This window comes from Geotrypetes seraphini, chromosome 9, assembly GCF_902459505.1.
Source record: "Geotrypetes seraphini chromosome 9, aGeoSer1.1, whole genome shotgun sequence".
In the NCBI taxonomy this organism is placed as follows: domain Eukaryota; kingdom Metazoa; phylum Chordata; class Amphibia; order Gymnophiona; family Dermophiidae; genus Geotrypetes; species Geotrypetes seraphini.
In genome coordinates this window covers 123,702,257-123,728,830 of record NC_047092.1, presented here as the reverse complement: position 1 = coordinate 123,728,830, position 26,574 = coordinate 123,702,257, and the positions used below count along the sequence as shown (strand labels likewise).

The 26,574-nt window shown below is 44.3% G+C and overlaps 1 protein-coding gene across 2 annotated transcripts in view; it reads left to right on the top strand.

Annotated features, from left to right (window-relative positions):
• Positions 1-26,574, top strand: part of NGEF (neuronal guanine nucleotide exchange factor) — a 290,217-nt gene that overhangs the window by 108,736 nt on the left and 154,907 nt on the right. Inside the window, exons 1-2 of one of the 2 annotated variants that reach the window (XM_033958542.1) lie at positions 15,227-15,409; positions 16,373-16,515. In XM_033958542.1, the coding sequence (XP_033814433.1) occupies positions 15,300-15,409; positions 16,373-16,515 (253 nt within the window). In that variant the 5' untranslated portion in view covers positions 15,227-15,299. Of the gene's footprint in view, positions 1-15,226; positions 15,410-16,372; positions 16,516-26,574 lie in introns of those variants that run through there. The other variant, XM_033958541.1, reaches the window with a different exon arrangement.

Below are 26,574 nucleotides of genomic sequence, written 5' to 3'. Positions count from 1 at the left end.
TGAGTACATAGCCTACATATACATAAAAATTGCGCAACTGGTATATTATATTTCAGGAAGTATGGATGAAAGCTTTGAAAATGTAAGAAGTTGTTATGCTCAACTGCTTTTCTGTATAGGGTAGTACATATTTTTTGGTCCACACCTTTGATCAGCATCAGATCTAAATAAGCAATTTTTGTGGCATGGTATGTTATTGTAAATTTCAGGTGGGGGTTAAGGATATTGATCCAATCTAGAAAAACCTCAAATTATTCATGGGAGCCCCCTTTCCTCCCCCCAAAAGCAGGACATCATCCAAAGATTGCTTCCATATTTTAACCTTTTTAAATAAAGATGAAGGATATATCATTCCATTCTCAAATTTAGAAACGTATAAGCTAGCCACTGAAGGTGCCAGTGCGACCCCCATTGCAACCCCTTGTGTTTGTTTATAAAACTCTCCCGAATACCAAAAATAATTTTGGTAAATCACCAGTTTAGCCAGCTCCATCAGCCACCCCATATTAAATCTACCCAATTCCCTAGCTTTCAGGACCTCCTCAATAATCTCCAAGGCAGCTGCTTGTGGCATTTGGGTATATAAAGATGTTATGTCAAGTGTCACTAAAAATGACACGTCAGATATTTCTCCTATATTATCCAGTATCCTAAGCAAATGAGGAGTCCTTCAAGTAGAATGGAATTTTTTTTAACTTCCGTTCCTAGGAAATAGGCTAAGAACTTTGGCAGAGGTTCCAATATCAAGTTCTTAGTAGAGACAAAGGGGTGACCTGGAAGAGATCTTAAGTTTTTATGTATCTAAGGGAGGAGATATATCTTAGGAGTAGCTAGACAGCGTTCTTGAAGGAATGATGCTTCTTTGCTTGTAATCATTTTTCTCTTAATCCCTTCCTCCACAAGCCTTTTTAATTTCTACTTTCAAACCTTCAACCGGATCCTCTTCCAGCTTAGAATAAGCTATTTCATCATTCACCTGGCGAAGAGCTTCAGCATGATAGTTTTCTCAGCTTTGTATGGTAGTGGCACCATCTTTATCTGCCCGTTGCATTACAATATCCATGTTATCCAGTAACTCCTTTAGTGCTGATTCCTGTTTTGTAAGACTAAAATTCTTATGTTCTTGCTCATATTGTTTTGCAAGCTTCTCCAGGTCTCTAAGGACCAAATCTTTATAAGTCACTAAAAAGGGCTTCAAAACTCCAGAAGGGCACCATCAAGATCTTGGTTTCATTATCGACATATCAATCCCAGGCGGATTATCTTCAAAGAAGACTCTAAGCTGTATTTTCCAGAAGAAACGAAAAAATGCTATTCTCATGCAGATTGGGTCATAACAGTTGGAGGGTACAAAACCCAATCCCAATTTCAAAACTTCTATCTGGGCTTCAGAGATATTGGTAGTGGATAAATTAATTATTGATGACATTGATTCATCCGTGTTGGTATATTTGGTCCCTGCTGATCTTGAGGCTTCCTACTAGAACTTTAGAACACGGGAGACATGAAACCGGCAGAGTAAAGGTAATTTTTTATGAAACTTACTGAATGTGGATAGAATAAACATTTTTTTAAAAAGCTATTCTAGTTAGAGTAGATCTTTGTGAAGCTGCTAAAGACTGAGCAGTTTTTTGTAGTGTTGCCTGATTTCCGATTCAAATCGATTCACCAATTTGAATTGGCTGAATCGATTTGAAACAATTTGTTTTTTTTAAAAAAATTGGCCTTGCTGATTCGATTACCAACCCTCCCCTCTCACCCCCTAAAGCAGGAGCAGCAGCGCTGAATCTTGCTGGCTTGCTGCTGCTGCCGCTTTAAGAGGCGAGGGGGGAGGATCAGTCGGGAAGTGCTGCCTTGACCCTTTGCAGCATCCTCCGGCTTTCCCCCGGGCCTCCCGCTTTTACCTTAAGATAATCGGCAGCCTGCATAAAGGATCACTGTGCTGTAGTAATCTTTGCAGGCTGCCGTCATCCTCAGCACCAAGTTTGCTCTACCGCAGTCCCGCCCCTCCTCTGACATCAGGGGCAGGATCGTGGCAGAGCGAACCTGGTGCTGAGGATGACGGCAGCCTGCAAAGATCGCTACAGCACCGCAATCTTTTCTGCAGGCTGCCCATTATCTCAAGGTAAGAGCAGAAGGATAGGGGGAGAACATGCAAGCCTTTGGGGATAGGGACCAGGCCTTCGGGGGGGCCAGAACTTCAGGGAAGGGGGACCAGGCCTTCAGGGGGAATGCAGCCATCAGGGGGTACAGGCCTTCAGGGGGAATGCGACCTTCAGGGAGGGACCAGGCCTTCAGGGGGACAGGTCTTTAGGGGGCATGCCTTCTGGGGAGGGGGGCCCTTGTGTAGAAGTACACGGAGGGAGGGAAGGGGGGGTTCAAAGAGACGTGCATATACCAGAATGGGGGGGAAGAAATAATGGGTCTAAAAACAGAGGAGAGGGAGAGAGATGGGGGACAATGGGATTTAGGGAGGGAAGGAACAGTAAATAGTAAATACCCAAAGTGGGCAGAGATATTTCTCTCTTTTTCCCTCCCTTCCCAGCTTTCCACATATGTAGCAGGCTTCCCTTCTCCCCCAGTCTATGCAGCAGACTCTCTCTCCCTCCCTTCCCACGCCCATGCAGCAGATTCTCTCTCTGTCTCTCCCTCCATTACCACCCCCAGCTCGTGTAACAAATTCTTTCTCTCCCACCCGTCCCATGCCACCCAGCCTAAGCAGCAAATTCTCTCCCTCCTTCCCCCTCCCCCACCATACCTTTGTACCATTTCTTCAGGTCACCGGCAGTGATTCATACACACTGCTGAAGCCTGACCCAGAAGCCTTCCCTCTGACGCAAAATGCAAATGGGTCAGAGGGAAGGCTTCTTGGTCAGCTGCTGGCAGCATGTACAAACTGTTGCTGGTGACCTGTAGCTACTGGGAGGCTGGGACTGAAATCAAACTGGGCATGCCAGGCCCGCCCATGGCTATGTCCCTGGTTACCACATAGGAACAGTGTTAACTGTACTGTAAATGCAGTGATAGATATTTGGAAAGTCAAATGTATCCATACCATCAGCAATATAAGGTGCAGTCCATGCCATTTCCCACCGACTTCACATTTCATTCTAGGGTAAGCAGTTGGCATGTGAATGAGTGTGCACTGTCCTGCCAGTGCAGTAACTGTTACCATGATCAAGTGCTAACATGTACTACATGTTAAGTAAATAGGCTCCTCAGTCAAACAGCCATAAGGACCTCCATCTTTCACTTTTGGGAGATTACAACATGGAATAGGCAATTAGGCAGGCATCTTCTTTTGGAATCTGACAGATAGTTCTAAGTGACCTTGACTGGCCGCTGTCAGAGGTAGGATACTGGCCCAGATGGACCTGGCATCATTCCACTGACTTTCAATCCCTAGTGCTCTTTCACATAGAAATACAGAAACATAACAGCAGATAAAGACTGTCCAGTCTACCCATCCGCAGTATCCACTATCTCCTCCTCTCCCTAAGAGCTCCCATGTGCCTGCCCCATGCTTTCTTGAATTCAGACACAGACTTTGTCTCCACCACCTTTACTGGAAATCTATTCCACGCATCTACCACCCTTTCCTTAAATTGTTCCTGAGCCTATCATGTCATAACTTCATCCCATGCCGTCTCACTCTGGAGTTTATTTTCAATTGAAACAGAGTCACCTCACGTGTATTTATGCCACATTGGTATTTAAACTTCTCTATCAATCCCCTCTCCTGCCTTTCCTCCAAAGTATACATATTGAGATCTTTAAGTCTGTTCCCGTACACCTTAGGTTGTAGACCACCAACCATTTTAGTAGCCTTCCTCTGGACTGACTCCATTCAGGTGCAATCTCCAGAATTGTACACAATATTCTAAATGCCTTACCATGTCAGTTGTGTATGTTCAACCTGCCAGTTACTCTCCTGAGTAAGTCAAAAATCTGGAAAAGTGCACAATTATTATATGGCCAATGACATTTACATACCATGGCCTCAGAAAATCACAGGTTGCAAAAACAGCAAATAACAAGTCTAAAGAAAGTAAGCTATGTGAGTGCTGTCACTCAAATGTGTCTATGCCTGTAATAATGTCCAATTAAAATCAAAGGAGCAACTAGACTTTGGATAGCAAGCCAGTGCAAGATTTTCAAGTCAACTATAGCACAGTGAGGAATATACAAAGTATTTGGCTGTATAACTGAGAGAGGAAATGCTCCAACTCTGAAACTGTGAGAGATGTGACAAAGAACAGAGCAGAGAGATGCTGTGAAGGACGTACTCTAACACAAAATATTTCTGAGGTCTGTCTATGGAAATGGAGTTCAGTAGTTCTAAGTAGGGGTGTGAATTCTATATGTTTGAGTGCCTAAATGTTTAGGCCCTCTTTTACTAAGCCACGGTAAAGGTTTCTACCGTGACCCAGGGCACTAAATGCTCATAAGAATTTTATGAGCGTCGGAGCATTTAGCGCTCCAGGCCATGATAGAAACCTCTACCATGGCTTAATGAAAGGGGGGATTAGTGTGTGAAAATCACTTGTTTATGCATATACCTATGAATTAATGCAAATACAATTGATTACATCCAAAAAATGAACAGGACAGACAATGTACATGAAAATTTGGAAAAATTCATTCTAAATGAGCAATAACTGATTCTAAGTGTCTGTGAAAGCTACTGCAATGAAAATGTGAGATCAGCACTCTAATCCTGAATGGCTGTGAAAGCTGATTGAAGAGCATTCTATCACAGGTGTCAAACACAAGGCCCACGGGCTGAATCTGGCCTGCCTGGCCATTTTATGTGGCCCACAGTGACTGTGCTTGAGGGCAAAGCAGCGTTTTCCTCATTGCTGCCCCCGGGTGTTTTACTTTCTCACTGGCTTCCTCCTCCCTACTGCTGCAGTCGTTTCTGTGCACAAAGCCACAGGCGGTGGCTCCTCACGTATCCCACGTCTCATTCGGAAGCTTTTCCTCTGCCATTGTGACGTTTCACAGAAAGCTTACGATTCAGGCAGGGGATGCGTTTAAGAGCTGCCGCCCGCAGCTTAGTGCACAGAAATGACTGTGGCAGTGAGGAGGAGGGAGCCGGATAAAAGGTAAACACCCACCAGAGGGAGGCACCTAGTTGAGGCACAGAATAGAGGGAAGGAGAGGGGCGTGTTGGGACAAATAATAGAAGGAAGGAGGGAGTTGGCATAAACTTGGGTCATAGAATCAAGGGAACGAGAGAGGGGAGCATGATCCACAGAATGGAAGAATGGAGAGAGTGAGGGAAAGAAATGCTGAGGTGAGGGAGGGAATAGAAAGGGAGAATTGGGTGTCTGAGAGAGGGAAACACAGATGGTGCACATGAGAAGATGAAGAAAGATAATTGTTGGGCAGAGAGAGGGAGAAAGAATTATTGGATATGGTGGTGGGAGAGGAGTGAGGTAGAGATGCATGGGGAAGAGAGAGATGTCAGACCAATGGAATGGGAAGGAAAGAGAGAGAGATGCCAGATCAAGGAATGGAAGGGAAGGAGGGGAGAAAGAGATGCCAGACTACAGGGAGGAGAGATGCTAGACTGCAGAAAGGAGAGGAGAGAAGGAGAAAGATGTTAGACCTCGGGAAGAGGGAGGGAAGGAGAGAGAGATGCCAGACAGTGGGAGAGGAGAGAGATTCCAGATCATATGAGGGGGAAGGGAGAAAAGAGAGTTGTCTGACCATGGGAGAGGGATGAGATGGTGCACAGGGATGGGAGAGGAAGAGGAGACAGAAGGAGGAGATGGTGTACAGCAATGGGTGTGGCAGGGAAGAGATAAGAAGAAATGCTTCTTATGGATAGATGGGAATGGGGGGAGAAAGAGAGAGGAGATGGTACACATGGATAGATGGGAAGGGAAGACATGGAAAGTAGATAGATTTTGAGAAGCATAAAAATGGAAGAAAGTTGAATGTTAAACGTTAGTGCTAAAGAGAATGCATGGCAGAAAGTGAAGGAGAGAAAAACAGCAAATGGATAAGGTGGCCCTGGATACACAGTTAAGAGCACAGCCATAAGGAAGTGCAGCCAGAGACTGGGAAAAGATGGTTTGAAAAACAAAATCACCAGACAACAAAGGTAGGGAAAATGATTTATTTTCAATTTAGTCATGAGCTCCTCCTTCTTCAGACCTGGCTCCTATTCTTCAAGGTCTGGACATCTTGTAGTCTGATTCCAAACACTCCAAAGTGTATTCGGCCGACTCTGGTATCTCTCCTTCTCTCAAGGAGTCTTTCATATTGTCCATTTCTGGTCGTCTTCCTCCCACATTCCACGGGCATTTTGAGGAACCATGTTCCGTTCCTGCTGGGCAGGCGCATTCGGAATCTCAATTCAAGATGGTCCACTGTGAGGCCTTTGGGAAATCTTTCTGTGGCCTCTTCTTTGATCAGATCCAGTCCGGCTGATGTTTTTGCCACAGTCCCTCCTGGCAGCAGGAGCAAGCCTTTGGACAAGTGTGACCCTCATCTACATCACAAGTTACTGATGTAACGCCGCAATTAGCCCACTTTTCTTTGCACTTTTTATCTTAAGTTGCATATTATGCCTTGCCACTCTCCTCTGGAGTCATTGCCTTAGTGGCAATGTGGTGTCTTGCCGGGCTTCGTTTTTTTAGTCATAAACCGGCTGCTACCAAACCTTCTGGTCTCTTTTCATTGCCAGGGCGTTGATTTCTTCACTGTTTTGTCACAGCACCTACCACAGCTTATTTCAGCAAGAGCAATTGCTTCCTTCTCTCTTGTCTAAGCCTTCTCCGGCTTTCACACCTACCAGACGTGTTTGTTTTTCCTCAGAAGGTGCCTCCTAATCACCTCTCAGTCTTTTTCACCACCAGAGCAATATTTTCATTGGTCTCGCTCTGTCCTTTCCTCTCCCTTGGGGAATTGTTTTCTTTTTTCTCTGACCATTAGGGGGAGTTCTTTCTATCAAAAGTCATCTCTCTGCTCTTTGCAGATTATTCTCTCCATTTCAATCAGGGCCACCAGTCCTTTTTTCAGGAAAGTATCCTTCCAATCAGTCGCATTGTCTCCGTCCATTAAGCATATTCCTTTGGACTCTTACAGCATAGCTATTTTTCCCCGTCCTTCCATACTCCGGAGGAATCGGGCAATCTGAAAACTATTTTGGATCCAATTCTTTTTTCAGACCACACGAGGCGTACATTTTCCCAGCCTCTCGCAGTTTCTCAGATTTGGGTGGGATCAGAGTGCTCCCTTTGGCCTGGCTTCATTTCTGGAGCATTCTCCGGTGCCTACTTGTAGTGCCTACAGCTCTGCGGAGTCTTAGTTTTCAGGTGTTCCTTCCCTGGATGACTGGCTCATCTCAGGAGGTTTTTTGTAACAATCCAATGGACTTCTTAGTACCTACAGTGCTGCGGTTTGCAGCCCACTTTCCACAGTACCGGTTTCGCTCCTCCTGGACTCTGCAGTTCATGGGAGCTGTTCTTGGCACTATGCCACTCAAAGCTTTCCTTACTCATCAACCTCAGGGGGCTCTTCTTCAACTCTACTGCAATGTGTCTTTCCTCACTTCGATGTCAGCCAGTCCCTGGATGGTTCTTCCAGGCCATATGACTTCTGCCATTTATTTAACTCCTTTTGCCAGATTTCACCTCAGAATTCCTCGGTGAGCCCTGGCGTTTCAGTGGGCTCAGGATTTCGTCCCACTCTCTCAATACATTACAGTGACTTCTTCGTTGAATCAGTCTCTTCGCTAGTGGATACTTTCTCCCACTTTCTCCAGAGGCTTGCTGTTTCAACTGCCCCCTCATTGGCTAGTCTTCACAACAGACTTTTCGAACTCTGTTTGGGGGGCTCATCTTGACGGTCTCCGTTCTCAAGGTCTTTGGTCCACACGAATCGTCCATGTTACATCAGTCAGTTGACACTCAGAGCGCTCTTCAATGCTCTCCCTCTTTGCTAAGCGATTCTCCAGCTTTAGAATTGGGCACACCATCACATCTTCCTCACAGCTGTCTACAGTCAAGCAGTGTGCACTTTTCTGGTGGCCCCTTTGTTCGCCTCTTCTACTGGGAGACTCTTCTGGTGGATCTCTTTGCGTCTCCCCACTACCACTGCTTCAGTTCTGCTCCAAGATATACTCTCTTCCTCAACTATGGGCAGGTACTTTCTTGCGGGAATGAATGCTTCAGTTCCTCTATGTGTTTCCTCCATTCCTTCTTCTGACATTTGTTGCATTCAACCAGGAACGTGCCACCCTCATTTTAATAGCTCATCAGTGGCCCAGGTACCCTTCTCTTTCAACTCAGTAGCAGGGAGCTTTTTCTTCTTTCTGTTTTTTCATTTCTGTTTTCACAGAGTCAAGGGCCTCTCCTTCCATTCTTGCAGTCTATGCACTTGCATATCCAACTGTCAGAAATGCACTTGCTTTCTGTTTGCTCTACCTCTCATCACAAGGAGCTTCTACTACCTCGTGTTCACTTTTGGATTATCTCTTCCATTTTTCTGCTCATCCTGTGGCTTCCAGATTATGAAAGGACTTTTCAATGTCAAACCACCTCTAAAACTTCCTCCAGTGGTTTGGGATCTCAAGGTTGTTCTTGCTCAATTGATGAAGCCACCTTTTGAACCAATGGATTCAGCTCATCTTAAATATCTCACTTGAAAAGTGGTTTTTCTCATTGCTCTTACGTCTGCTCGCAGGATCAGCGAGCTACAAGCTTTAGTAGCAGACCCACCTTTCACAGTATTTCATCATGACAAGGTGGCCCTTCGTATTCATCCTAAATTCTTACCTAAAGTGGTTTCAGAATTTCATCTCAACTACTTGATTGTATTTCTAGTATTTTTTCCAAAGCCTCATTCTCATCCTGGAGAAATGGCTCTTCATACTCTGAATGTAAGCGTGTTTTGGCTTTCTACTTGCAACGCACTCAACTACATAGATTTGTTCCTCAACTTTTTGTCTCTTTCGATCCAAACAAGTTGGGACATCCAATATCCAATATCCAAGTGCACCATCTCCAACTGGTTAGCTGCTTGCATCTCTTTCTGCTATGCTCAGGCTAGACTGTATCTACAGAGTTGAGTCACGGCCCACAAAGTCAGAGCCATGGCAGTATCAGTAGCTTTCCTTAGATCTACTCCTATTGAGGAAATCTGCAAAGCTACCACTTGGTCCTCGGTTCATCCATTCACCTCTCATTATTGTCTGGATACTTTTTCCAGACGGGATGGCTATTTTTGGCTAGACAGTATTACCAAATATATTCTCCTAAGTTGCCAATACTCCCACCATCCCATTTTGGTTAGCTTGGAGGTCACCCACATGTGAGAATATGCTGCCTGCTTGTCCTGAGATAAAGCACAGTTACTTACCGTAACAGGTGTTATTCAGGGACAGCAGGCAGATATTCTCACAACCCACCCACCTTCCCTGGTTGGCTTCTCTGCTAGCTATCTGAACTGAGGAGAGACGTGCCCTACGCTGGGTGGGAGGCCACTCGCAAATGCGCGGTGTGGCAGAGGCGAACTCTCTGAAGTTCTACAAGCAAGTCTGCTTGCGAAGCTGTCCGCATCCGGGCTCCATGGATAATGTCACCCACATGTGAGGAGAATATCTGCCTGCCATCATCAGAGGCATTAACCTTGGAACACAGGGTGAGGAGACCAAAATAGTGAAATGTCTTCCAGGATCCTCAGCTACCAGGAGTTCCAGGCAAATACTGACTATAATTAAGGAAGAAACTAAGGATTTTAACACTGATGTTGTTATCCATCTGGGAACAAATGACCTGGCCAACAACTCCACACTTGCAGCACAGAAAACTTTTCGGGAGCTTGGTGAGGGCGTGAAACCTTTTGTAAAGACTTTAGCTTTTTCTGAAATACTGCCTGCATATGGAAAAGGATAGCAAAGAGTGAAAAACACAGAGGACTGTAATAGATGGCTCAAAGCCTGGTGTCATCAAGAAGGCTTTAAGTACATAGGAGGATGGGGAAATACATGGAAGGACAAGAAGCTATATTGCACTGATGGGCTACATATTACTACAGCAGGAAAAAGAAACCTTGCAGAGAAATTTAGACAACATTTTTCTAGGCATTTAAACTAGAAGGTGGGGGTGGTGTATGTACGAAGGACAATTATAGAGACCACCCCCGGCAAAAGAAAAGATGTGATAGTAGTAAAGGCTGCAACATAAGCAATATCAGCAACTCATTTCTTAGTATTGCAATGGAAAGTGAAACGACACAAAAATCCATACGAAAAAGGAGATTATCGCTGAAAAATAGCTGGAAAGCGATGACCACAAATGCTCGCAGTCTAAGCAACAAAGTTCATGATCTGCAAGCCCTGATATTAGAGGCAGATCTAGATATTGTTGCTATCACAGAGACATGGTTCAGTGAATCACATGGATGGGATGCAAACATACCGGGATATAATCTTTTTAGGAAGGACAGAGATGGTCATAAAGGTGGAGGAGTAGCTCTCTATGTAAAGATCAATATCCAAGCAACCGAAATGCAAGGGACCTGGGGAGAGGAAGAAGCGATATGGATTGCTCTGAAAAGAGAAGATGGAACTTCTATCTACGTGGGTGTAGTCTACAGACCTCCGACTCAATCGCAGCAAATTGATAAGGATCTGATTGTGGATATCCAAAAGTTTGGAAGGAAAGAGGAGGTTCTGCTGTTGGGAGATTTCAACCTGCCGGATGCGGACTGGAATGTTCCGTCTGCGGAATCGGAAAGAAGTAGGGAGATTGTGGATGCCTTTCAAGAGGCTCTGCTCAGACAAATGGTGACGGAACCCACAAGGGAAAAAGCGATATTGGATCTGGTCCTCACAAATGGAGAGAGTATCTCTAATGTTCGAGTGGGTGCTCACCTGGGTAGTAGCGATCATCAAACGGTTTGGTTTGATATAACGGCTAAAGTGGAGAGCGGCCGCACGATACTTAAAGTCCTACATTTCAAACGTACGGACTTTAATGCAACGGGAAAGTACCTGAAGGAAGAGCTGTTAGGATGGGAGGACATAAGAGAAGTGGAAAGACAGTGGTCTAAGCTGAAAGGAGCGATAAAAATGGCTACGAACCTTTATGTGAAGAAAATCAATAAAAACAAGAGAAAAAGGAAGCCGATATGGTTCTCCAACCTAGTGGCTGAGAAAATAAAGGCGAAAGAGTTGGCGTTCATGAAATATAAAAAAACCCAAGATGAGGAGAGCAGAAAGGACTACAGGGTGAAACTGAAAGAAGCTAAGAGAGAGATCCGTTTGGCGAAGGCACAGGCGGAAGAACAAATGGCTAAAAATGTAAAAAAGGGAGATAAAATTTTTTTCAGATATATTAGTGAAAGGAGGAAGATAAAAAATGGAATTGCTAGGCTAAAAGATGCTGGGAACAAATATGTGGAGAGTGATGAGGAGAAAGCAAATGTGCTAAACAAATACTTCTGTTCTGTTTTCACAGAAGAAAATCCTGGAGAAGGACCGAGATTGTCTGGCAAAGTTACACGAGAAAATGGAGTAGATTCTGCGCCGTTCACGGAGGAGGGTGTTTATGAGCAACTTGAAAAACTGAAGGTGGACAAAGCGATGGGACCAGACGGGATCCATCCCAGGATACTAAGGGAACTCAGAGAGGTTCTGGCGAGTCCTATTAAAGACTTGTTCAACAAATCTCTGGAGTCGGGAGTGATTCCTGGGGATTGGAGGAGAGCGGATGTGGTCCCTATTCATAAAAGTGGTCACAGGGATGAAGCAGGAAACTACAGGCCGGTGAGCCTCACTTCAGTTGTTGGAAAAATAATGGAAGTGTTGCTGAAAGAAAGGATAGTGTATTTCCTTGAATCTAATGGTTTACAGGATCCGAGGCAACATGGCTTTACAAAAGGTAAATCGTGCCAAACGAACCTGATTGAATTTTTTGATTGGGTGACCAGAGAGCTGGATCGAGGACATATGCTAGATGTAATTTACTTGGATTTCAGCAAAGCCTTTGATACAGTTCCTCATAGGAGGCTGTTGAACAAACTTGAAGGGCTGAAGTTAGGACCCAAAGTGGTGAACTGGGTCAGAAACTGGCTGTCGGACAGACACCAGAGGGTGGTGGTTAATGGAAGTCGCTCGAAGGAAGGAAAGGTGACTAGTGGAGTCCCTCAGGGTTCGGTGCTGGGGCCAATCCTGTTCAATATGTATGTAAGTGACATTGCTGAAGGGTTAGAAGGAAAAGTGTGCCTTTTTGCAGATGATACCAAGATTTGTAACAGAGTAGACACCGAAGAGGGAGTGGAAAATATGAAAAAGGATCTGCAAAAGTTAGAGGAATGGTCTAATGCCTGGCAACTAAAATTCAATGCAAAGAAATGCAGAGTAATGCATTTGGGGATTAATAATAGGAAGGAACCGTATATGCTGGGAGGAGAGAAGCTGATATGCACAGACGGGGAGAGGGACCTTGGAGTGATAGTGTCCGAAGATCTAAAGGCGAAAAAACAGTGTGACAAGGCAGTGGCTGCTGCCAGAAGGATTCTGGGCTGTATAAAGAGAGGCGTAGTCAGTAGAAGGAAGAAGGTGTTGATGCCCCTGTACAGGTCATTGGTGAGGCCCCACTTGGAGTATTGTGTTCAGTTTTGGAGACCGTATCTGGCGAAAGACGTAAGAAGACTTGAGGCGGTCCAGAGGAGGGCGACGAAAATGATAGGAGGCTTGTGCCAGAAGACGTATGAGGAGAGACTGGAAGCCCTGAATATATATACCCTAGAGGAAAGGAGAGACAGGGGAGATATGATTCAGACGTTCAAATACTTAAAGGGTATTAACGTAGAACAAAATCTTTTCCAGAGAAAGGAAAATGGTAAAACCAGAGGACATAATTTGAGGTTGAGGGGTAGTAGATTCAGGAGCAATGTTAGGAAATTCTACTTAACGGAGAAGGTGGTGGATGCCTGGAATGCGCTCCCGAGAGAGGTGGTGGAGAGTAAAACTGTGACTGAGTTCAAAGAAGCGTGGGATGAACACAGAATATTTAGAATCAGAAAATAATATTAAAGATTGAACTAGGCCAGTTACTGGGCAGACTTGTACGGTCTGTGTCTGTGCATGGCCGTTTGGAGGAGGATGGGCAGGGAAGGGCTTCAATGGCTGGGAGGGTGTAGATGGGCTGGAGTAAGTCTTAACAGAGATTTCGGCAGTTGTAACCCAAGCACAGTACCGGGTAAAGCTTTGGATTCTCGCCCAGAAATAGCTAAGAAGAAAAAAAAAAAATTTAAATTGAATCAGGTTGGGCAGACTGGATGGACCATTCGGGTCTTTATCTGCCGTCATCTACTATGTTACTATGCTGTCCCTGGATAACATCTGTTACGGTAAGTAACTGTGCTTTCTGTGCACAATAAGAGAAACACATATCAGGTGTTGGCTGCTTTTTAATGCTGGTGTTAATTTTGAGAATCAGTCCCTCAGAAGTGAGAGGGAAAACTCTAATCCTGAGTGGCAGTGGGAGTTGCATGCAGAGAGAAAGAGCACTTTAAGTATGAGTGTCTGATGATGCTGGCTAAGGAAAGTAAAGAAGCACTCTAATGAGTGGGTTTGAAGGCTATCCGATGAGATGGGGGAAATATTTTGCTTGTGCATGTGGAGGCTGACTGAGGAGGGACAGGGAGAGCTCTAATCATGAGTATCTGTGGAAGCGGATTGCTGAGAGAGGGAGCACTTTAAATCTGGAGTGTCTGTTGATGCTGAGGGCAAGAATATGTAGGCAGGGGTTAAAGGAATATACTACATTCTGGCCCATATTTACAACTTTTCTATCATGGGGGTACACCAGTAAATCTGTACCCTTTCAAAGTCTCTTTGAGTTCTCTTCCCTCTTCACATCTGTCCAGTGCTGGCTCCCGTATTCTGTGAATATCTTTGGGGTAAAGGTGGAGGGTGTGGGAATCAGCTATAAGAGCTACTACCCCTACTGTAAGATGGTGATTCTGCAAGGTCAGACTCCTCACTGAGCAGATATAAGACGGGGAGTAGGAAACTTCTTAAGAATATTCACAGTCAATTTAATCCAGAAAGTAGCGTGTTTGTGAGTGCTTTGTCACCTCATGTGTGCAGGTTACAAGAATGCTGCTTTTATACACTTACTCAGGGAAAGTTATTGAGGAATGTATGTAACCAGGGTGGGGTGGAGTTATAATTTTGGTTTTATTAGTCACCTTTTCAAGCCTAAGCTCAAGCCGGGAGCCCTGTACTGTATTGGATACAGTAGATATTTCCTCAGTCTGTTCCAGAAGCACTAGGGGGTGATGTGACTAGCTGCTTGATGTTCACTCCCAGTCTTCATTTGCTGCTAAGGGGACAGGTTTTCAGGATATTCCTAATGAATATGCATGCATGACATGTGCATACCTACCACTGCCATTGTATTCAAATTTCTATGGTGAATATTCATTAGAGATATGAAAACTTGTCTCACTGGCAGCCCTTGAAGGCTGGGAGTATAAGACCAAAAGGGTAGCCCATGGTTAGATGGAGCCTCAGTGGAAAAAGCAGGATTTGAATCTTTGTTTTCCTGTGTCACAGCCTACAGCTCTAACTACTCAGCCACTCCTCCTCCATAATACTGCTTAAATCTTGACACTGATGAGTGTGATCAAGAATGCTGGCAAGGAAGGGACTGCATATGGATGCTACCTCAGTCTTGAAAATTGATTGAAGTGATTGTGACCAGGGAGTGGTTTGTATATATCGGCCCATATCCTGAAGTGGGTGGTAACAGTGCTATTCTAGTCTAGACACTGCATGCTATAACTGGGCGGTGGAGCAACAAGAGCACTTCTGACAGCATGGTGTCAGCATGGGAGGACACACTAATTCTTAACTAGGCAATTTCCATTTTTTCTAGGTTTCCTCCCTTCCTATGCTCCTAATCTCTCTTTTCATAAGTTCAATTTCTGCATTATTCTTCTCTTCTTGTAATCCCTTTTGCCCCTCTCCTTTGTTAAAATCCTATTTTTGTGACTGAGATTTAACTTTCTCAGGAATACCAGGTAGGCGCACAGGCTCGTACAGGTACCCCGAAGTCGGCATAGACCCCCCCCCACCCCTACCCCAAAACGATGCTTTCCTTCCTGGAACGATGAAGGGAGCTCTCGAGCAGGCTTGCTGGCAGAAGCCGCCTTCCTCGCGTGGTTACCGTGGCAACCACCTGGCAAGCTGCAGCCCCTCTTCTCTCTTGCGGCATCTGAGCGCGTGAGCGCGCTCGCTGGCAAGCTCGAGCTTCGCCTGCCACCTCGAGTCCCGCATGGAGCTGCTGCCTGCTGCCTTCAGCACGGGTTCCGCAGACGAAACCTCGGACCACGAGGCCGACACCAGCCTTTCCAACTCCGGCGATGGCGAGACCCTGGGCGACGGGTAAGGAGCTGAAGCTTGAAATCCTTTGGCAGTTCAGAACAGAATTAGGCAGTTTCTGGGGGGGGGGGGGGGGGGTGTATGAAGCTGCGGAGAGGATCTCGCACCGCGTTTGGCGCAGAGTGGCTCACGGTGCAGAACTCCAAAGACAGCCGCAGTGGCCCGGGTGCTGTCAAGGGCCGGCCTCACCGCTGTTCCTACTCACAGGTGGTTAGGTGCAAGCGCTATGAGCTGTCCAGCGCGGGTGTATCGGTGACCACCATCCCTTGACCAGGAGACTGTCTTGCCACTTGTACAAACCAGATCTTCTATATTCGCCCCTTTTTTCCTGAAAGAAAAATAAGTTGTTGTTTTCTTCTTCTTCGATTTATGTGGCTTTGGACGTGGAGAAGAAAAACAGGTTAAGTTGAAAGTCTGATAAATACTGCCCTTAAGCTGTTAAATGTGATGACAGAGCTGCACCCTTCAAAAAAATAAATTCTTCCTATGGCACTGAGGTGCTGTGGAGATGAAGAAGGATGTTCTGTAGTAAGTGATTTATTTACTTATTGAAGAGTCTTCCCTTGTCATAAGAGAAATCTCTACAATAAATAAATAAAATAAACCAATGGAAACATGAAACGGAAAAAGTACTACCTGAAAAAGTTTCAGCAACAAATAATAATAATAATAGAGCACTCTTCAGTGCTGATCGTTAAGATATATGCTATGAAATCAGGTTTCTCTGTGCCATCTTGTTAAATAACTGTGCTATGACTAAAGGATTGGCCTTGGAGGTGAGGATCAGCTTGCTAAATTCCAACAAGACTGGTTTTGTCTAAATACTCAGTTTAATATTATATAATACCTCACTCTTAAATGGCATAGTTGTAATATCAATATTATTTGCAATCCAGTTTAGATTTTCAACATGCCAGTGGAGGTCTGAGCCTGCTGTCTTGTTTCCTCTTTCCCTCTCACCTACAGAGAGTCTCAGTCAGCAACTGACTCAGTCCCTATTTCTGAAGAGTGCCCTGATCCTGAAGAATATTCATCCCTTAACACCGATGCTCTGCAAACAATATACCCACTTCAAGCTGACTCCTGGAAGGCTTTAATTGAGCACATAGGTATAATTCTGATATTTCATAAGCTTTGTATGAGATATATATGTGCATGTGGCAGTGGAAATGATTAGAAACCAAATTATCCCACAAGGTACCTACAAGAGCATAAAATCAATGATCAGGATTTCACTTCTGGTGATGATATTGTTAGACTCCTTGGCTGGTGCCTATGTCTCAAGTCTTATTCCCTTACATTTTCAGTGGGTGAAAACACTGCTAAGGCTCAACTTGTTGAGAGAGAAGCTGTGCTGACATTTATAGAAATCAGCACAGTGTAGGAAATGTGTTTCTTACTGAAATGTGTTTATGTAAATGGAGGGTAAGCAGATAAAGTATAGCTGATCTTTTCAACTATTAGAGCAACACTGTGTGTAATCTAATCAATTTTAGAGTTATTTCCAGAGGCAATATAAGCAGCTATTTCATTGGAAAAAGAGATCTAGTTGAAATACATCTCTAGCTAATCTTAAATGGACTGAAATTGTAGGTCCACAATGTAGCATAATGAATGAAGTTGAGGAACTAGATTCCAAGATTTGAATCCTATACTTGATGGTACTAATTGTGAAATTTGCAACCAAATCATTGTTATACTCTCTGCTTTCTACAGAGGTCCCTTGATAACTGCTGCCAAACTGGAATGCAGAGCTCATGTTGATCATTTCAGTAGCTGGTATCATACAAGCTGCTATCATGGGACAATAGGAATAGAACTGACATAATGCTAACAATGGGAGAACCATCCTTTGCTTTTCATGTATGTTACCAGTGCCAGAATTTTGTAAATGATTGTATCATGATCTATAAGTCACAAAGCAGCCATACACATACAACTTGAAATTCTGTTTGCAGAGTGGCTCTTATCTATGCTTTAAAATCATTCACATTCCACACTTAACACCTGATTTATAAATGGCTTTCTCTTGTTCAGTGTAAGCACAATAGAGAGCCTTGATAATTCAGGCGTGTATGGCCTTATTCACATAGAATGGAAAAGAAAAATGAATGAAACAGGTTTCATGTATTGGTACATAATTGTTGATATGTTCCAAGATACCATAGGCAGCGGAATGCTTTTTTGTTTGGGGGGACCCACAAGCTCCGCCCCAGACCCCACCCAATCTCCGCCCCATAATAGTACTAATTGTAATACCATTTTTCCCATTCATTTTTCATATATACACACAATATAATCTTATTAACAATACATAATTGTTAACCACAAAATTAAACTACGCAAAGCACACTGTATGTTTCTCAAAATTCATTCCTACCAGAACACATGGCCTTGGTCACACATGCAGAACACAGATAACCTCTAAGCAAATACAAGACCACAAACTAAAAGTATTAATATATACAAACAAAACCCTAAGATGCAAGACTCTGCATGCAGTACAACCCCCAGGGAAATAAAAACAAATGCATTTCTTCCTGGACAGTGCAAAATATAGACAGCAGATGTAATTTCTCAAAACTGACACAATTCAATCACTAAATTGAAAATAAAATTATTCCCCCCCTACCTTTGTTGCCTGGTGATTTTGGTTTTCAAGCCATCTGTCCCAGTCTCTGTCTGTGCTCTTAACTGTGTATCCAGGGTCACCTTATCCATTTGCTGTTTTTCTCCTTCACTTCTCCATTTGCTGTTTCTCTCCTTCACTTTCTGCCATACATCTGTCTTTAGCATTAGCATTCAATTTTCTTCTATGTTTCTGCTTCTTCTCAAAATCTACTTTTCCATGCCTTCCCATCTATCTATGTGTACCATCTCCTCCCTCTTTCTTCTCCCCTACTCCCATCTATCCATAAAAAGCATTTATTCTTATCTCTTCCCCGTCACACCCATCACTGTGAACCATCTCCTCCCTCTATTTCCCCTTCATCCCTATACACCATCTCATCCCTTTTCCATGGTCAGACATTTCTGTCTTCCCCTTCCCCCATCATATGGTCTGGCATCTTTCTCCTCTCTTTCCCATAGCCTAGAATCTCTCTCCTCTCCCATGGTCTGACATTTCTCTCTCCTTCCCTCCCTCTTCCCGAGGTCTATCATCTCTCTCCTCTACTTTCTGTGGTCGGCATCTCTCTCTCCCCTCCTTCCCTTCCATTCTGTGGTCAGGTATCTCTCTCTCTCCTTCCCATTCCAGTGGTCTGACATCTCTCTCTTCTTTGGGTCATCTCTCCTCCCTCCCAGTGTAACATTTCTCCCTCCCTCCTCCCCATCATTAGGATGTCCAACAATTCTCCCTCTTTCTTCCTTTCCCCATATACATCATCTTGCTTTTTCTCTCACGCCACACACCTGTGTCCAACAATTCTCCATTCCTTTCCCCTCCCCCACCAACAGCAATTATTTTTCTCCCTTCCCACTACTCTACCTGTGCAGCATCTCTTTCTTCCTTTCCTGACCCACCCCAACCCTTGCATTTTTCCTTCCCAACCCTCTCCCAGTACGTGCAGTATCTGTCTTTCCCAACCCCCTGAGCATCTGTCCTCCCTGCCTTCCCAACTCCTTGCCCCCTGAATCCAGCCTCTCCCTGCCAGGCCCTGCACCCAGCCCCCTCCCTCCCCTTTCAGGCCCTGCAACCAGCCCTCTTCCCTCCCTCCCCTGTCAGGCTCTTAACCCAGACCCCTTCCTTCCCTCCCTCCCTCCCCTGTCAGACTCTGCACCCTGCCCCAGGCTCTGCAGTGTACGCTGCCCCATCCTCCTACCTCCTCCCAGTTGGTGGCAGCTGATTTTGTCTGCTGCTGAGCGGAAACCAGCAGGAGCGCGCTTTGGCACTCTCTGCTCGGCGCTGAGCGGCTTCTTTGACTGGCTCCCGTGAATTCTCATGAGTCGCGAGAACTGACTGCAGCCAGGGCAGGATTAATTTGTCGAGGGCCCCTAGGCCCACAAGTACACTGGGCCCCCTGCCCTGCCCCACCTCACCATGAGCCCAGGTGGAAACAGAAAGCTGCTTCAGAGGGAAGCTTTGGGCAAGCAGCACCGCTTGCACAATTACAGTTCCCGTTGCCTTTCTTACCCGCGTTGCTTGCTTGTCTTACTTTCTGTCGATGGGGGGGGCGCGTTGCCAATCGGGGGGGGGGGGGCGTTGCTGATAGATGCTGGAGGGGCCCATCGGCCTTTGGAAAAAACAATGTTGATGCCCTCCTTCAGCGGGCCCTAGGCACGTGCCTACCTGGCCTACTGGTTAATCCTGCCCTGACTACAGCCAATCATGGAGCGGCGCCGGACCAGGTAGAAAAGGGAATAGCACGTGCCTGCCTTCTGCGCCGCTCTGTCCGAACTGATGAAGAACCGTCCGGCGAGGGAGACAGGCAGGAGCAGGGAAAGCTCCAACAGACTTCATAAAAAGGTACCAGTGGGGCTGCCTACAAGGGGGTATTAACTCCATAAGACGCATCCTTATTTCCACCCCCTTTTTGGGGGTGGAAAAAGAGCGTCTTATTGAGCGAAAAATACGGTATGTTTATGACTGTCACTTCATTCTGAGGCTTTTATCTCCACCTGCTACTGTTGCTACTGTTATTCACTCTCTCTGTGATTTCAATCCTTTTCAACTGTAAAGTAGAGTTAGTTTTCTTATTCTGTTGAAACTCTTATTGTTTGTGGTCATGCGCTAATGTTGCCATTTTGTAGGCAGTAAGGTTTCATGCACTACTCAGTATGCAGCAACATGGCTTGTAAATAGCACAGACATGCCCAATTGGCCAAAAAATAAATCTTATTTTTAGTACATGCACATTGGGATTTTACCGTGGGATGCCTAAGTATGCCCTTTTAAGCTGTGGTAAGCACACACTAGTTTGCTTGGTAAAAGGACTCCTATATGATTAACTACTTGTTAGCAATATGGAAATATTTGAGTCTTTTCATCTCTAATGTCATGTAAATACAAGGTCTGACAATTAAGTTTGCGAACTCATCCTAGAAAAGTGCTACATACTACAGTCACCTTTAAAGTACTCCCCTTGGAAGTCATGCACTGATGCCAGTGCCTAGTCTACCCTTCAAAGCAATTTTGGAACTCTTTTTTGGAATACCCTTCAAAGCTGTCATTGTATTACCTTTGATGTCATCAAAATGTTTTCTTTTCAATATTTCCTTTATCTATGGGTAAAGATAAAAGTAATTGGGGGGCCAAATCAGGTGAGTAGAAACATAGAAACATGATGGCAGTTAAAGGCCAAATAGCCCATCTGGTCTGCCCATCCGCAATAACCATTATCTCTTTCTCTCTCTGAGAGATCCCACGTACCTATCCCAGGCCCTCATGAATTCAGACACCACCTCTTCCGGGAGACGGTTCCACGAATCTACCATCCTATCTGTAAAAAAATATTTCATCAGATTACGCCGGAGCCTATTATCTCTTAACTTCATCCTATGCCCTTTCATTGCAGAGTTTCCTTTCAAATGAAAGAGATGCGACTCATGCACATTTACATTACATAGGTATTTAAATATCTCTATCATATCTCCCCTCTCCCTCCAAAGTATACAGATTAAGATCTTTATGTCTGTCCCTATATGCCTTATCATGAAGACCATACACCATTTTAATAGCCTTCCTCTGGACCGACTCCATCCTTTATATATCTTTTTGAGGTGCGGCCTTCAAAATTGTACACAATATTCTAAATGAGGTTTCACCAGAGTCTTAAACAGAAGCATCAATACCTCCTTTTTCCTACTGGCCATACCTTTCCCTATGCAACCTAGCATCCTTCTAGCTTTTGCTGTCACCTTTTCAACCTGATTGGCCACCTTAAGATCATCACATACAATCACACCCAAGTCCCGCTCTTCTGTCGTGCACATAAGTTCTTCACCCTCTAAACAGTACTGTTTCCTTTGGTTTTTGCAGCCCAAATGTATGACCTTGCATTTCTTAGCATTAAATTTTAGCTGCCAAATTTCAGACCATTATTCAAGCTTCACCAAGTCTTTCTTCATGTTATTCACACCATCTGGTGGGTCTATTCTATTGCAGATTTTGCTATCATCCACAAAGAGGCAAATCTTACCTGACAACCCTTCAGCAATATTATTTATAAAAAATGTTAAAAAGAACAGGCCCAAGAACAGAATCTTGAGGAACACCACTGGTAACATCCCTTTCCTCAGAGCGATCTTCATTGAGCACTACTCCCTGTCGCCTTCCACTCAACCAGTTCCTGACCCAGCCCGTCACTATGGGACCCATCCCAAGGGCACTCAGTTTATTTATCAGATGTCTGTGTGGAAGACTGTCAAAAGCTTTGCTAAAATCTAAATACACCACATCTAAACATAGTAACATAGTAGATGGCAGCAGATAAAGACCCGAATGGTCCATCAAATCTGCCCAACCTGATTCAATTTAAATTTTTTTTTAATTTTTTCTTCTTAGCTATTTCTGGGAAAGAATCCAAAGCTCTACCCGGTACTGTGCTTGGGTTCCAATTGCCAAAACATCCATCAAAACCTACTCCAGCCCATCTACACTCTCCCAGCCATTGAAGCCCTCCCCAGCCCATCCTCCCCCAAATGGCCATATACAGACACAGACCGTGCAAGTCTACCCAGTACTGGCCTTAGTTCACTATTTAATATTATTTTCTGATTCTAGATCCTCTGTGTTCATCCCACATTTCTTTGAACTCCATCACCGTTTTCCTCTCTCAAGCTTCCACCACCATCTCCATAAAGTAGAATTTCCTAACATTGCTCTTGAATCTACCACCCCTCAATCTCAAATTATGTCCTCTGGTTTACCATTTTCCTTTCTCTGGAAAAGATTTTGTTTTACGTTAATACCCTTCAAGTATTTGAACGTCTGAATCATATCTCCCCTGTCCCTCCTTTCCTCTAGGGTATACATATTCAGGGCTTCCAGTCTCTCCTCATACGTCTTCTGGCGCAAGCCTCCTATCATTTTCATCGCCCTCCTCTGGACCACTTCAAGTCTTCTTACGGCCTTCGCCAGATATGGTCTCCAAAACTGAACACAATATTCCAAATGGGGCCTCACCAATGACCTGTACAGGGGCATCAACACCTTCTCCCTTCTGCTGGCTACGCCTCTCTTTATACAGCCCAGTATCCTTCTGGCAGCAGCCATCGCCTTTTCACACTGTTTTTTCACCTTTAGATCTTTAGACACTATCACCCCAAGGTCCCTTTCCCTGTCCATGCATATCAGCTTCTCACCTCCCAGCATATACGGTTCCTTCTTTTTGTGAATGATATCAAGATTTGTAACAGAGTAGACACCGAAGAGGGAGTGGAAAATATGAAAAAGTATCTGCAAAAGTTAGAGGAAGGGTCTAATGCCTGGCAACTAGAATTCAACGCAAAGAAATGCAGAGTAATGCATTTGGGGATTAATAACTTCTAACCATTCAGTAATGTCATACAAACATATTGAACAGGATCAGCCCCAGCACCGAACCCTGAGGGACTCCCACTACTCACCTTTCCTTCTTCCGAGCGACTTCCATTAACCACCACCCTCTGGCATCTGTCTGACAGCCAGTTTCTAACCCAGTTCATCACTTTGGGTCCTAACTTCAGCCTTATATGAGGAACTGTATCAAAGGCTTTGCTGAAATCTAAGTACATTACATCTAGCATATGTCCTCGATCCAGCTCTCCGGTCACCCAATCAAAAAATTCAATCAGGTTCGTTTGGCATGATTTACCTTTTGTAAAGCAATGTTGCCTCGGATCCTATAACCCATTAGATTCAAGGACGTACACCATCCTTTCTTTCAGCAACACTTCCATTATTTTTCCAACAACCGAAGTGAGGCTCACCGGCCTGTAGTTTCCCACTTCATCCTTGTGACCGAATAGGGACTATATCCGCTCTCCTCTAATCCTCAGGAACCACTCCCATCTCCAGAGATTTGTTGAACAAGTCTTTAATAGGACCCGCCAGAACCTCTCTGAGCTCCCTCAGTATCCTGGGATGGATCCCGTCTGGTTCCATTGCTTTGTCCACCTTCAGCTTTTCAAGTTGTTCATAAACACTTTCCTCCATGAAGGGCACAGAATCTACTCCATTTTCCTGTGTAGCTTTGCCAGACAATCTCAGTCCTTCTCCAGGATTTTCTTCCGTGAACACAGAGCAGAAGTATTGGTTTAACACGTTTGCTTTTTCCTCATCACTCACCACATATCAGTTCCTAGTATCTTTTAGTTTAGCAATTCCATTTTTCATCTTCCTCCTTTCACTGATATATCTGAAAAAATTTTGTCTCCCTTTTACAATTTTAACCATTTGCTCTTATGCCTGCACTTTCACCAGACGTATCTCCCTCTTGGCTTCTTTCAATTTCACCCAGTAGTCTTTTCTGTACTCTTCTTGCTTTTTTTTATATTTCAGGAACGCCAGATCTTTTACCTTTATTTTCTCCGCCACTAGTTTGGAGAACCATGTTGGTTTCCTTTTTCTCTTGTTTTTATTTATTTTCTTCACATAAAGTTCCGCAGCCATTTTTATTGCTCCTTTCAGTTTAGACCACTGTTTTTCCACTTCTCTTATGTCTTCCCATCTTAACAGCTCTGTCTTCAAGTACTCTCCCATTTTATTAAAGTCCGTACATTTGAAATCTAGGACTTTTAGTATCATGCGGCCGCCCTCCACTTTAGCTGTTATATCAAACCAAACCGTTTGATCGCTACTTCCCAGGTGGGCACCCATTCGTACATTAGATATACTCTCTCCATTTGTGAGGACCAGATCCAATATCGTTTTTTCCTTTGTGGGTTCCATCACCATTTGTCTGAGCAGAGCCTCTTGAAAGGCATCCACAATCTCCCTACTTCTTTCCGATTCCAAAGACACAAGTTTCCAGTCCACATCCGGCAGATTGAAATCTCCCAACAGCAGCATTTCCTCTTTCCTTCCAAACTTTTTGATATCCACAATCAGATCATTATCAATTTGTTGCAATTGAGTCGGAGGTCTGTGGACTACATCCACGTAGACAGAAGTTCCATCTTCTCTTTTCAGAGCGATCCATATCTCTTCTTCCTCTCCCCAGATCACTTGGATATCGATCTTTACATAGAGAGCTACACCTCCACCTTTTTGACCATCTCTGTCCTTCCTAAAAAGATTATATCCAATCCATGGGATTCAGTGAACCACATCTGTGATAGCGACAATATCCAGATCTGACTCTAACATCAGAGCTTGCAGATCATGAACTTTGTTGCTTAGACTGCGAGCATGTGTGGTCATCGCTTTCCAGCTATTTTTCAGTGGTAATCTTCTTTTTCATATAGATTTTTGTTTCATTTCACTTTCCGTTGCAATGCTAAGAAATGAGTTGCTGATATTGTTTACGTTGCAATCTTTACTACCATCACATCTTTTCTTTTGCTGGGGGTGGTCTCTATAATTGTCCTTCATACATACACCACTCCCACCTTCTAATTTAAATACCTAGAAACATATTGTCTAAATTTTTAGCGGACAGAGACACACAGGAGAAACAAATCCACAATCACAATATGTTGAGGAGTCCAAAATAAAGACTGGTGAGCTCCAGATGTTTTGCAAACAACCTTCCTTTATTTCTTAATACCACAACATAGACTCAACATGTACATGTTTCGGCCTAGCAGTCTGCATCAGGAGTCTCAAATCCAATGTTTACTTCAACCTCACAAAAGTAGGTGAAACGAAATACAAAAGAGAATATCGCTGTGAAAAATGCCACCATGAGCAATCAGCGTACGGTGACGCCACACCGGAAAGTCCGCTGGCCTCAACAGCGACTCGGCAGTGCTGTGCATGACTCTCCCTCCTGCCCTCCATCTGCCGTGGTCCACCTGGGCGGAAACAGGAAGTTGCATGTCATAGGAGACAGACCGTGGCAGGCAAAAAGCAGGAGAAGGAGCCACGCACAACACTACCGAATCACCGAGGCTGGCAGATTCCTCGGAGCGGCAGCAACATCGGACTGGTGCCAGAGGGAAAGGTACGACGGGCTGTGAAGAGAGTGAGATGAAGGGAGAGAGGTTGGACCTGCAGTAGTGTGATGAAAGAGGGAGAACCGTTGGGAAGAGAAAGGGAGAAATGGTGGGCCTGGGCGGAGGGAGGCAGGCAGATGGGGGGCAATTGGGAAGAGAAAGGGAGAGAAGTTGAATCTGGAGATGGAAGGGGATGGAGAAATGTTAGGCCTGGGGATGGAAGGGAGAGAGAGATGCAGCATCTCTTTTTTTTTTTCCTTCCATCTCATTGTTCAGCATCAAGGAGAGAGGGAAGAAGAACAACAACAGAAAAGAGACAGAGCAAAATGTTGGACCAAGAGGAGAAATAGAAGGAAATAGGAGGCTGGGAAATGGGAAACCTACAGAATAAGAGAAGATGGAACTGGGAGAGCTACAGAATAAGAGAAGATGGAAAATTGATAGGTAGCTGAAATTTTAAAAGGAGAAGGATGAGAAAGAGGGCAAGATTTGAGTGGACAGAGGCAGAAAAGAAAAAAGGAGAAAAGTTGAAAGGGAAAAATCAATATGTTGGAGACAGGGACTGGGCAACACACACACACAAAAAAAATCCAATGAAAACTGCAGTACCGCCAGCCAAAGCAAAAACAAAAAACAAACTGCAGGCAACTATTTACGAGTTGCAGGCAATGTTTATTATACCAAATATTTCATTTATGCAGTTAAAAATACCACCTTATAACAAATCAAAGGACCTGACAAGGTCCATGTTTCGGAAAACACTCCTTCCTCAGAGGTCCATAGTTGCTAAGGTATAAAATAAGCTGCATAAAAGGTATAAAACAACCGCCTATCTGTAATCCCTCTTCACTTGGAATGTGTGACACAAAAATAGTCAAGCAAAAAAAAAAAAACCAAAACAGGGACTGGAGCAAGAGAGAACATAAGAACAGGAGAAGAGGAGGAGAAAAAAAATGGACAGCAGACACTGGAAAGAGAATTAGAAGATAGACAAAATCAGAAAGAGAAACTGGGACCAAAAGCAAAATGACCAGACAACAAAAGGTAGAAAAAATAATTCTATTTTCTATTTTGTGATTACAATATGTCAGATT